A 13,728-nucleotide genomic window follows, 5' to 3' on the forward strand; every position below is an offset into this window, starting at 1 on the left:
ACAGTAATCGTGCCAACCAAGGTGAAATGCTTTGGCGATTTCAGCGAGAGGTATTTTCCTGGCTATGGACGTACCGGCATTCCATTAATCCCAGGTGGTCCAACGGCACCAGCAACTCCCCGAGCTCCAGTGTCACCTTTCTCCCCAATTTCCCCCTTCGGACCTGGATCACCCTGTTCACCCTGCAATGACAACAAATTCCCTATTAACACCAACAAACTCAAGTCTTCATTACTGCTAGTAATCATTGCTCTCTGTTAGATCAATCATTACCATTAGTAATCATTACTCTCTGTTAGATCAATTTTTGTCGTTACCATCTGTTACATCAATCATTACTGTTAGTAATCATTACTCTCGGTTAGATTAATCATTATCATTAGTAATCATTGCCATTATTTTGATTAATCATTACTAATATTAATCATAACCATTTCTAACTTAACTTAAGTCATTGTTACTATTGAACAGGAGTTTTAGTGTGTCAGGTAGTGAGAGCCCTTGGGCAGGTTCTTGCATGAAGGAGACAGAAAGAGAACAGAGAATCTTGTAGCACCCCAGGAGGCTATTCATTCCATTATCACTGAAACAGCAGTTCGATCAGTTGATAGGGGACAGAGCAGGAGACTATCTCTATAGATGTCTTCTTTTTAACCATTGATCTAACTCCCTTTTGAAAATTATTATTAGAGACAATAAAAAGAAATTGCTGGAAAATCTCAGCAGGTCTAGCAGCATCATGGAGAGAAATCAGTGACCCTTCCTCGGTTCTTATTAGAACTGCTTCCACTGCTCTTCACAACTTGCTGTATAAAATAAATTGCTTTTTGTTACTTGGTGTTTTGGGCAGTCATGTTAGTCTAGGTCCTAGACCCTTCTTCAAAAGCCTTTCTGAAAAAGCATCTAGGCCCGAAACATCAGCCTTCCTGCTCCTGAGATGCTGCCTGGCCTGCTGTGTTCATCCAGCTCTACACCTTGTTATCTCAGATTCTCCAGCATCTGCAGTTCCTACTATCCCTTCGTCTAGGTCCGTCTACTTAACCTACTGCTTCCGGAAACACTGCAGACACGGAGAATTGCAGCACAGAAGGAAACAATTTGGCCATTGTCTCTATGTTAGTCGTTAATCAGCCCTAGTCCATTTTCTAGCACTTGACCTGGAGCCATGCATGTTATGGTGCTTCAGGTCATCTAAATACTTCTTAAATGTTTTGATAATTTCTGCTTCTCCTGTCCTTTCAGGCAGTGAGTTTCAGATAGGCACCACCTTCTGGGTGAAAAGCAACTTTCTCAAACTTCTCTAAACCACTGCCCCTTGCCTAAAATCTATGCCTGTGGTTACTGACCCCATTACAAAGGGGTAAAGGTTCTCCCTATCTATCTCAACTCTGCCCCGCAAGACCATGTAAACATCAATCAAAGCTCCCTCAGCCTTTTCTCTTCTGAAGAAAACAGTACTAGCCTATCAGGGATAATGGGAACTGCAGATGCTGGAGAATCCAAGATAACAAAGTGTGGAGCTGGATGAACACAGCAGGCCAAGCAGCATCAGAGGAGCACTCTGATAAAAAGTCTAGGCCCAAAACGTCAGCTCTTGTGCTCCTGAGATGCTGCTTGGTCTGCTGTGTCCATCCAGCTTCACACTTTGTTATCCAGCCTATCAGGTCTCTCTTTCCAGCTGCAACACTCCAGCCCAGGCAACATCCTGGCCTTGGATTGAACGAGATCATTTCCAAACAAAATGGTTACCTTTTCCTAAAGGTTTTTTCTTGAACAAGTTTATGAATTAGTCTCTTCACACTATTCTAGAAAACCATCTTATTGCAGATTCTGGAAATTCTTCCTCACAGCTTTAATGCTCATTAATTTTATCCAGATTACATACAGATTGAAGCCAGTCATGATTATTGCATTCCTCTTGCTACACACACCTTCAGTTTACAGTTTTAGACAAAGCCCCACATCACAACAACTGTTTGGCAGCCTAGAAATCACTCAGTCCAGTGCTCGATATCCGTTGTTTTTTATTAGGTTATGGAAACAGGTAAGGTACTCCTAGTTTTGTTGTGAGTGTGTCTCCATGTTCCTATGTGAGACTGTTCATGTCTGTACGGGTGTTTGTGTGTGTCTGTGTGGCTGTCTACGTCTGCATCTGTGCGAGACTGTGTGTGTGTGTGTGTGTGTGTGTGTGTGTGTGTGTGTGTGTGTGTGTGTGTGTGTGTGTGTGTGTGTGTGTGTGTGTGTGTGTGTCTGACTGTCTGTGTATGTGCGAAAGTATGAGTGTGAGAGAAAGTGAGTATAAGCATGTGTGGAGAGAGAGAGAAAAGAGAGAGAGAGAAAAGAAAGAGAGAGAGAGAGAGAATGAGTGAATGACTATGAGCATTCAATAAATATTTGCAAACGAAAACCATTTTGACTGATTTTGCAGAAACAACAAATCAGACTTATAGGATAAGCTCACCAAAGTGAGCAGAGCCACAATGGGCTAAATCTCTTCGTTCTGAAGTGTCTGATCCTATCATTTTTGGATTAAACTGCTTTATTTTGATCCGAGTAATATTATATGGATGTGGGATGTGGAAGTCCCTGGCAAGAACAACCTTTATTGCTGGTAAGCTTATTAAACTACTGCCTTCTGTTTGTAACAAAGTGCCTTGCCTAAGCCGCTAAGAGGACAACCACACATCTGCAAACAGAAGCCATGTGGGCCAGACACAGTAAAGAACAGCAGATTTCCTCCTTTAAATGACAGAAACAATGGATTTTATAATAAGTTAATCGTTTCATTGTGACTGCCAGTAATGTTTTTTCTTATCTCGATTTATTCAGCGAAAGAATTTTAATTCTCCTAAATTTAAAATAACTCTCTTTATGAATGGGATGATTCATGCTATCGTTTGGGCAGTGTGATTATTCAATAATTCCAAGGCTTATTTACAAACCTGTGAAATAGGGAAAGGAGTAGACCATTGGCCCCTTGAACTTGCTTCACCTTTCAATAAGATCATAGCTGACAGATTACTCCACATTCCCATCTGCTCCCAAAAACCTTTCTTATCAAGAATCTCCATACCTCTGTCTTAAAACACAACAAGGATCCTGTTCCATGGCCCTTTGCGGAAGAGAGCTTGAAAGACGATATGTTACTGTGTCTGTGTGGGGCTGTCTATGTCTGCATCTGTGTGAGACTGCGTGGATGTGTTTGTGGGGAGTGTGCGCATGCATGAGAGCAAATGTCTTTGTGCCTGTGTCAGAGTGTGTGTGTGTCTGTGAGTGTGTGGGACATGAGTGGCACTATCTGGGCTAGCACTTATTGCCCATCCCAAACTGCCCAGAGGCCAGTTAAGATTTTACCACATCTCTGTGGATCTGGAGTCACAAATAGATCAGAATTCTCTCCTCAAAGGACATTTGTGAACCAGTCGCGTTTTTACAACAGCCAACAATACTGTTGATGTTAGACTAGTTTGTCATTGAGTTTAAATGTCACCATCTACCGTGGTGGGATTGAAATCTATACGCCTAGATTATTAGCCTGGGACCTTGTTTACGAGCTCAGTGATGCTACCATGACATCAGTGACCCCCATGCTCATCAAGGATAAAAATATACAAACCCTTATTTTTAAACAGTGACTCACTGGTTCTAGATTTTTCTACAAAAGGTAACAGGCCCTCCCAGTCAAGACCCCAAGGAGCTCCTTTAATGGAAAGGAACTGTCTCTGACTCTTCTAAACTCCAACAGATACAAGCCGATCCTGGCCAACAGTTCCTCACTAACTCCAAGATATTGAACCTTCTGTGATCTGTATCCAATACATGTTACACTCTTCCTTAAATAAGGGGGCCAGCCCTGTGCTCAGGACTCCACATGTGGCCTCACCAGCCCATAAATAAATGAAGCATAAGCCCCTCTGTACTCTTGCATTCATTCTGTTTGCACTAAGATATAACATTCCATTATTATATGGGAGAAATGGGAGTTTAGGACCTGTGTGTGCATACATCATTGATGGTGACACAACAGATAGACAACCAAGTTCAAAAAGCAGATAATATCTCAAACATTTTCAATGAGGCATAGAGTACAAGAGCAGGGAGGCTACAGTGACCTTGTATTAAACCCTGGTTTGGGTCTTAGCTGGAATCTTACTTCTGAGAGCTGCACTTTAGGATAGATGTAAAGGCATTGGGCAGGGCGCAGAAAATATTCAGGGGAATGGTCCCTTGTTGAGGAACTTCAGTTACGCAGACAGCTCAGGACAATGTCCTTCTTGGAGAAAAGGAAATTGAGAGGAGATTTGATCAATTCAGAATAAACAAGAAAGAAAGCTTTCCCATTTGTAAAAGGATCAACAACATGAGAGGGCACAAGTTTAAAGCAATTGGCAAAAGACGCAACGGCAGCATGAAGAGGAATATTTTTACAGGAGTACGTATTCGGGATCCGGAATTCACTGCCTGAAAAAGTATGATGCAGGCATGGCCAATCAAAAAATTTGGTAGGGAATTAGACCATGATCAAAAAGAGGAGAAAATGAAGAGTATCGGGAGAAGACAGAGGAGAGGCACCAGGAAAATTGTTCATTCGGAGCACCTGAACGGACATGACGGAGCGATTGTCTTCTTTGCTGTAACCGTTCTGGGATTCTCCGAATATTCATTGGATGCAAATGCATGAGAAGTAGGATGCCACCCCATACCTTGCCATCATATGGCAGTGTCAGATCCAACTCAATGCAAGCAGGTTACTGACTTTATCTTCAAAATAACTCCATAATTGCCTAGTTTTATTATCACTGGAATGTTAATCCAGAGGCCTAGCTAATGCTTTGGGGGCCTGGGTTCGAATCCCACCACAGAAAATGGTGGAATTTGAATTCGATTAACATCTGCAATTAAGAATCTAATGATGACTGTGGATCCATTGTTGATTGTCGGAAAAAACCCATCTGGTTCACTAATGTCCTTTACAGAAGGAAACTGCCATCCTTACAGGGTCTGGCCTACATGTGACTCCAGACCCACAGCAACGTGGCTGACTTTTAACTGGCCTCTGGGCAATTAGGGATGGACAATAAATGCCGCCTGGGCAGCAACACCCTCATCCCATGAATGAATAAAGGAAAAAAAATTCAAAATGTTAGCTCCCACCTAAATAACGCTCCTTCTTCATTGCATTTCCTGCTCTGGGTGTCACGATTAAATTCCTCCCCCAGTGACTGTTAGTTACAGGCATTTAGAAGAGATTACTTATTTTTCCATTTCTGGGACTGTAAACAGAAATGGAATTCAGGGAACGCCATGACTGAAATGTCAGGATAGCTTTGTAACTTGAAAACTAAGGGCTGTATACTTTTTCAGCTGTGGAATTCAAGTTCTGATTGAGAGAATTGGAGACTGAGTGGCACTAAGAGTCTTTGAAATAAGGAAATTCCACCCAACAACAGCCCTTGCATTGGTTGAAATGCACAGTATTAAAGGGTCGAAGTGTCAGGTAGCAGAGAGAGAAGCCTCCAAAGCCTGCAGACAGAAAACATCCATCTCTCCCTCTCTCTGTCTCTGCATGAAATGTAGACAAAAAACCAAGGAAACTGAAAAGAAAGAAATCTAATAAGACCTCGCTCCACATGATTGACTGTTCACCCAACAAAGAAAGTTTGTCACCAGTGTGAAAAGTCAGATTGTGTACAATAATTTATCCTGAAAACCCAGGTTTTTGATCTATGGGATTTTGTGTTGCCTGACTACATTCTTAGTCACCCATAGTATCTGTGAAAACTGTCCTTTTTCTCCCCCTGTATTCTTTCACGAGATGTGGATAACACTGGCCATTTATTGCCCATCCCTAATTGCCCAGAGGACAGCTAGGAATCAACCACATTGCTGTGGGCCTGGAGTCGCATGTAGACCAGACCAGGTTAGGATGGCAGTTTCCTTCGTGAAAGGACATTAGTGAACCAGATGGGTTTTTACAACAATTGGCCATAGATTCATTCATCATCATTAGACTCTTAATTAATGACTTTTAAAAAAAATCCACTATCTACTCTGGTGGGAGTTGAACCCAGGCCACCAGAACATTAGCCGTGTCTCTGGATTGCAGTTCACTGAATACCACTGGGCCATTGCCTTTCCCATGTTTTCTGAATTGTGAATAAATGTATGTGTGTATAGATGTTTGAATTACTATAGTTTAAGTGTGCAGTATTAGACTAAAAATCATTCCATTTCTCCATCGCTTGTTAAACTCAACATAACAAATAGTTATTGCTCTGTTAATGATGAAACCTGGTGTGAATTGCTTTTGTCTTAACTAGCAGTCAGTCAGGCAAATTTTCACATTGGGATTTTACACATTTTGGGATGCCCTGTGGAACAACGGGGCAGAATTCCTGGCATCCTTTTCCAGCTAAAGCAGAACACAACAATAGAGGTAGGATTCAAATTTGTATCAGCGTAAAATCCAACATTTGTGAAGTATTTGAGTTGATGTTATCCTGACAAAGTAAGTCAAGCAGGCAAGCATTGAAATTAGAATTCTCACGATGAGAAGATTACATTGTCTCAGATACAGCTGATGTAACAGAAAACCTTGAATTTGTATTGGATTTCTACCAAGCTTAACACAAAACAAACAACATTGGAAGATTTGCTGAAACTTGTTAAATAGAAATATCATTTTTACGGAGGGATTAGTGAACAAGCTGGAAAGGTCGGCATCTAACTCCACAATGCTGCTTTTGACTAAACATGTCCTTGTGAACATGCTCATTGGAAACAGTCCATTTCTACCATTCTGGTGATTCCAGATCTACACAGGAGGCAGTGCTTCACACCACCGGAGACTTGGGTTCAATTCCTACCCTCAGCTAATTGTCTGAATGAAGTTTGCACATTCTACACATGTCTGCCTGGGTTTCCTTCCACACAAAAATGTGTGGCTTGGGGTGGATTGGCTATAGTAAACTGTCCACAGTGCCCAGGGATGGTCCAGACTAAGTGGGCTAGCCTGGGAAATGCAGTCTTACAGGGATAGGATGGGGTGGGTCTGAAAGCGATGATCTTTGGCGGGTTGGTGTGGATTTGATGGCCTGCTTACACACTGTGGGATTCTAGTCCATCAATGTCAGGATTTTAAAGTTCTTACTTTTACTTGCAGCAGTAGGCTCTCTTTAGCTCCATAATGTCCCCCAGCCCCTAGGGCTTCCCAATCTCTGTAACCTCCTCGAGCCCCTGTAACCCGAAAAAGACCTCTGCACCTATTCTGACCTCCCGGCATCGCTGTTTTAATTGGTGCATTGTTGGCGACTGGACCTTTAGCTGTTAGGCTCCAGGCTGTGGAATTCACCTCCATATACTCCTTCTTTACACAGATTCCCTAAAAGCCACCTCTTGGTTCAAGCTTCTGTTAAGCTTTAATAGCTCAATGTAGTTTGGAGTTTGAAGTGCCTCAGGATGTTTTGCTATGTAAATGCAAGCTGCTTTTGTTTAATCGACTGATTGAATGTTGGGATGGGGGAGGCAGAGGGCGGTAGAGGGATAGAAATGGGGTATCTAACTTTAGTCAAAGTGACTGCACAATTGGCCTGCTCTTTCGTAACCACACCCCCCCTCCCTCCCTCCCCAACCCATAAGACATAGGAGTGGAAGTAAGGCCATTCGGCCCATCAAGTCCACTCTGCCATTTAAATCATGGCTGATGGGCATTTCAGCTCCACTTCCCTGCACTCTCCCCTCAACCACCTATCGAACTGTTAACTGCATTTGGTGAAAACAACTTCCCTTACTAAGTTAGTAACACTGGGCCCCTGAAAATAATCCAGGTCTTGGAATCCTTACCTGGATCCCATCTTTTCCTTGAATCCCATCTTCTCCAACTGGACCTGGTTCTCCCTAGGTGAGAAGGAAAGAGCGGCCATTACTTCTATTGTGGGGAAAGAAATGTAAAGATTGTAGAGTCATTATGACCATAGAGAGAGGCCATTGAGCCCATCAAGTCCAGACCAGTTTGAAGGTTTACCATGTACCCATCATTTGTCTTACTAAAATGAATGGAAAAGTTATGAAATGTAGGCAAACGGGTTTGATAGAGTCATAGAGATCTATAGCACAGAAAAAGGCTCTTTGGCCCATCATTTCTACAGTGGTCAAAACGATACCTAACTATTCTAATCCCATTTCCCAGCACTTGGCCCATTGCCTTGTATGCCTTGGCATCGCAAGTGCACATTTAAACACTTCTTCAATGTGATGAGGGTTTTTGCCTCTCCCACCCTTACAGGCTGAGTTCCAGACTCCCACCATCCTCTGGGTGAAAACATTTTTCCTCATATTCCCTCTAAACCTCCTGCCCCTTCCCTTAAACCCATGCCCCTGCTCAGCGAATCAGTCCATCCAGGGAAACGGCTTCCTCCTGTCTATGCCCCTCATCATTTTCTCCATCTCGATCCTCTAAGGAAACCAATCCCAAACTGTCCAATCCTTCTCCAGCCCTGGCAACACCCTGGTAAATCTCCTCTTCCCCCCTCCCCTGCGCTATCACATTTGTGGTGCTGGCTCGAAGGGCCAAATGGCCTACTCCAGCACCTATTGTCTATTGTCTCTTATAACGTAGATTGCGCACAATACTCTCGCTATATGGATCGATATGGATATGCACAAGGTTTTACCAGTTGTGGTGGGGGACGGGTGAGGAAGACTCAATCTCAGGGTCATTAATATAAGACATTCACTGATAACATCAACTGGGAATTCAGGAGAAACCTCTATGCCCAGAGAGAGAGAGAGGGGGGGGGGGAGGAATGTGGGACTCGCTCCCACTGGGAATGAGTGAGATGAACAGCATCATAGGAACAGGAGAATGTTATTCAGCCAATCTATCTCCTCTACCATTTAATAACATCATGGCTGACCGGACACATCAATGGATTTTACACATTCTATCCCAATAAGCCATTAATAACCAAAAAAATTATTGTCACAAGTCACATGACACCAGATTATAGACCAATAAGTTTATTTGAAAACACAAGCTTTCCGAGTCTTACCCCTTCTTCAGGTGAAGCATTTACTCCATCTGATAAAGGAGCAGCGCTCCAAAAGCTTGTCATTTCAAATAAACCTCTTGGGCCATAACCTGGGTCTATGCCCGAAACGTCAGCTTTTGTGCTCCTGAGATGCTGCTGGGCCTGTTGTGTTCATCCAGCTCCACACTTTGTTATCTTGGATTCTCCAGCATCTGCAGTTCCCATTATCTCTGCTACAATTTTAACCTCACTGCGAAGCCTCTTCCAGGGACGCCTAACCTGAAGAAGTTACCCTCCTCCCTCCAGACAAACCTCAGGGGCTCTCTTTCCCACTGAACCCTCTTGTATCCGCCTTCCCCTCTCTCCCTATTTATTTCAGAACCCTCTGCCCCCTTCCCCATTTCCGATGAAGGGTCTCGGCCCAAAACATCAGCTTTCCTGTTCCTCTGATCCAGCTCTACACCTTGTTATCTCGGATTCTCCAGCATCTGCAGTTCCTATTATCCCTGGGTCATAACCTGGTGTTGTGAGATTTATGGCTTTGTCCATCCCAGGCCAACACCAGCATCTCCACATCAAAAAAATTATTAATCTCCACTTTAAACATACATAAAACCTGAGCTTCCACAGCCCTGTGGAGTAGAGAATTCTAAAGCTTCACCACTAACTTCACGATTATTATACATTATTTTTAAATTGTGCCGTTGGTTCTACATTCCTCATCCAGGGGAATCATCTTAGTTCCATCTATCTGGTCGATTCCTCGAAGTATTTTTTTGGTTTCAATGAGATCACCTCTCATTCCTTGAAGCTCTCGAGAATACAGGCTCAGTTTGTCCAACTCCTCTTCGTGGGACAATCCCACCATTCTGGGAACAAGTGAGGTGAACCTTTATTGCACTCCCTCTGTAAGCAGTATTACCTTTTCCTGAGATAAAGAGACCAAACCTTCACATAGTACACCAGATGTGGTCTGAAAACACAGAACAGAGAATGGCACAGCACAGCACAGGCCCTTCAGCCCACAATGTTGTGCCGATCTATTATCCTAACTTTACTGTAAGCTGAAGCAAGACTTCACTGTGCCTGTACTCAATTCCTCTTGAGGTACATTGAAGTGGAGGCGCTGGTGTTGGACTGGGTTGGACAAGGTCAAAAATCACACGACACCAGGTTATCGTCCAACAGGTTTATTTGAAAACACAAGCTTTCTGAGCGCTGCTCCTTTGTCAGTCAAAGTGGAGGGGGCCATACAGACACAGGATACATAGGCAGAGAGATAATAGCAAGATAATTCCAGGTAATTGACAGTATCAACAGATAAATACAAATGGTGTGAGTAGAGTGTTGACAGGCTGAACAGCATGCTTGCAGTGATTAAAAGTGTCAAACAATGTGAGCGAAATGTCAACAGCTGAGTAGCAAGTGAAAGGATGACCTATGAATCAATTAATTAAGACTACATAGAAGGAGAAGCTGAGTGAAGACACGGAGGAAGAAAGGGATTGAGAAGAGGCTGATAGTGTGAGACACCGCGGGCCTGGGAGGAAGTGGATACAAAACATAAAGACCAGCATGGAGCAGATGAATCAAATGGCCAGTTTCTGCGTACTCTCGACAATGAAAAGAATTACAGATAATTAACGAATTTCAAATTCTTTCTTTAGAAAACTCTCCTGCTGTAAAGATTCATGACAATGATTGTGTGCTACAGCTAACTGAAACCTGAATTGTGGAAAATTACTCTATGGATAATTTATTGCCTTTCATGTTGGTGACCAAGCTATTCTGAAGTCTATTCAGTGTTTTATTTACACCATTATAGCATTGGTACGGTTTATTAAACATGGATGTAAAAATGTTTGTAGATCATAGCTGTCCACGGTCCTTCTTGCTCGCTGATTAATGGTGAAAGTTAAGAAGCCAACTTCTTCGTGAACTGTATTGTGTGTATGATCCATAAAAATAAACAACGACAGGAGCAGATTTAGGGAAGTGTCAGATTTAGAGAAAGCAGAGTCAACGTTTTGAAGAAGGGTCACTGGACTTGAAACATCAACTCTGCTTTCTCTCTCCACAGAGGCTGTCAGACCTGTTGAGTTTTCTGTTTACATTTGAGCTCTTTAGTACCTGCAGTTCCTGGTTTTATTTATCTGTTTGTGCGAGGCTGCTTGAGAGATCAACATTAGCTAGAGCACCAGCGAGAATTCATGAAAAAGTGTGTGGAATTAGAACATTAACCTTATGGAGCAGAGTTTCAATCTAACGACTGATTTGGAAGAGATCCCATTGATAGTGCAGCACCTCGTCAGTCCCTCAGCATATTTCATACTTTTTCCCCATTCCAGGATTCAAGTGCACAAACTGATACTTTCTGATTTGGAGATGAGAGTGTTAGCCTCTAAACTACAGCTAACATTTAGCTTCAGAGCACTGCAGCAATAACATTGCTTGCAGGACTGATATGTTACCAGCTATCGAAGCAGGAGCTAGACACTGTTTGAGAGAAAACAAAGGGCACAACGTAAATCAGAAGCAAAAACAATAATTGTTGCTCATGCTCAGCAGGCCTGAACATAGAACATAGAACAGTACAGGCCCTTCGGCCCTCGATGTTGTGCCGACCTGTCATACCGATCTCAAGCCCATCCAACCTACACTATTCCATGTACGTTTGGCAGTATCCCTGGAGAGAAATCAGAGTTAACCTTTCGGGTCGAGGGACACTTCCTCAGTTCTGTACGGTGCTGTACTGTTCTATGTATTTCAGCAGCACCAGATTGTTCTTTCCATAGTCAAGCTGTGCTCAGTAGGTTTAAGAGTGAGAAACTGATGCTATTTTGTTAGTGCAGCTGGAACTGAGTTAAAAAAAATCTGCTTAAAAAACCTGGAATCATCAATAAACATGCCCAGTCTTGGGCTGTGATTCAGTCAGCTGAATTCTGAAAATGACATTCTGAAATGATTAAAAAAATATACTGAACCATTTAGTAGTTTCATGGTGTGCACTAATCAGTCTCTGATGAACTTAATTGGCTTTTGACTGGGATTAGTTTCTAAAATAAGGCAGCTAATGCTGCCATTGCAGACTCTTTTCATTACTTATTGTTTTCAATTTGGATTCCTCCCAGCCATTGTGTTTTACTTTTGTGGCAGACACCACTTCGAATTGAACAAAATCTCAACAAATATCACCGACTTGTTGTATCACGCATTGGAAGATCTTGGAAGCATATGATGCCATTCAGAAAAAAAACAAACTTGGCCATTATTGGGCTGTTCGGGCAGGACTCAAACTGCGGTTTTATGTGAACTCACCCTCAAACCGATTTGTCCTGGTTCTCCTATACTTCCAGCTAGTCCTAGCTCACCCTGTTTTAAAGCAGAAACAAGTTACATTAACATTACATTCTGAGAAATAAATAGAAATAAATTACCATTCATCGCTCGAGAGGAGCAGTGGTGATATTGTGGTGATGTCAGGGGATTATTAATCCAGAAGCCCAGGCAAATGATCAGGGGACATGTTTCACCATCACAGCCGAGAATTTAATAGGACAAAATCTGGAATTAAAAGTTGGTCTAATAGTGACCCTGACAATTGTTGTAAAAAAACCCACTGGGTTCACTAATGCCCTTTGGAGAAGGAAATCTGCCATTCTTACCCAGTCTGGGTTACATGCGAGTCCAGATTCTCACCAATGTGGTTGACTTAAGATTAATGGGTGCGCAATAAATGCTGGCCTTGCTAACAATGCCCACATTCCCCAAATGAACAAAAAAAAATTAGCTCAATTGGCTGAACTATTTATTTTCTGCAGTCATCACACAGGGACATCATGCAAAATGTTCTCAGAAGCTACATCTGAACATGCTATCTTTAGCTTTATTTGGTTTTCTAACATGACTTTGTTTGTCCCTTAACCCTCGCTGCCCTTGAAGTGAGTGGTTTAACTGCCCTCTGAAGTGGCTGGGTAAGAGTGGGAGGGAGGCCAGAATTAGAATTGTGGGGAGAATTGGGACAATTATGGGAGTGTAAGAACTAGGACAGGGTAAGGATTTGAAACAATCGATTTGTTGCCTCCGAAATTAACTGTGTCCACATTTTCACCGGCCAGTCTCCCAGCTTCTGTAAACTTTCACACAACCAACAATCTGCTGCTGGTCTCCGAGCCCTCACCATATTCCAGTCACCCATCCTGCCCTGTGCTTGCACACCTATGGAATCAACACCTTGACTTTAGGTTTACTGCCTCTGTATTTACATCCATCCCACAGCCTCACTGGATTCTGAAGTTTTTCTGATGTTGCTGATGTTCTAGTGGAGGTTAAGGGAGGTGACTCTAAAACAGAGTGAACCAGCACTTTTTTTGTTGGCTGGCATGTCATGGGTCACCTCTCTGTCATTGGAAGCTGTGTGCCCATTCTCACATCACCAACGCTAGGTGCCAAGGAATCACTCCTGAGTGAAATGTTTCTGGAAATGGTCTGACAAACTTTGGGACAACAAGGTGTAGAGCTGGATGAACACAGCAGGCTGAGCAGATTGGTGACCAGAAATGTCACAGAGAAAAAGGCTGTTTCTGTTGAAAGTGACCTCAGGCTAAACATGTAAATACCGGGATGAAGAAAAAAATCATAAATAAAAAAAAAGTGAATGGTCTATATCATCCAGACAAAAGGAACATAATCAAGGGCT

The 13,728-nt window shown here is 42.7% G+C and overlaps 1 protein-coding gene across 4 annotated transcripts in view; it reads right to left on the reverse strand.

Moving 5' to 3' along the window:
- Positions 1 to 13,728, reverse strand: part of LOC125456638 (collagen alpha-1(XXIV) chain) — a 373,921-nt gene that overhangs the window by 82,678 nt on the left and 277,515 nt on the right. For all 4 annotated transcript variants that reach the window (XM_059648175.1, XM_048539953.2, XM_059648174.1 and 1 more), the window contains 3 exons: positions 12,348 to 12,401; positions 7,843 to 7,896; positions 75 to 182 (listed from right to left, as the gene is read on the reverse strand). In XM_059648175.1, the coding sequence (XP_059504158.1) occupies positions 75 to 182; positions 7,843 to 7,896; positions 12,348 to 12,401 (216 nt within the window). The remainder of the gene's footprint in view (positions 1 to 74; positions 183 to 7,842; positions 7,897 to 12,347; positions 12,402 to 13,728) is intronic.

This window comes from Stegostoma tigrinum, chromosome 8 (assembly GCF_030684315.1).
Source record: "Stegostoma tigrinum isolate sSteTig4 chromosome 8, sSteTig4.hap1, whole genome shotgun sequence".
Lineage (NCBI taxonomy): Eukaryota > Metazoa > Chordata > Chondrichthyes > Orectolobiformes > Stegostomatidae > Stegostoma > Stegostoma tigrinum.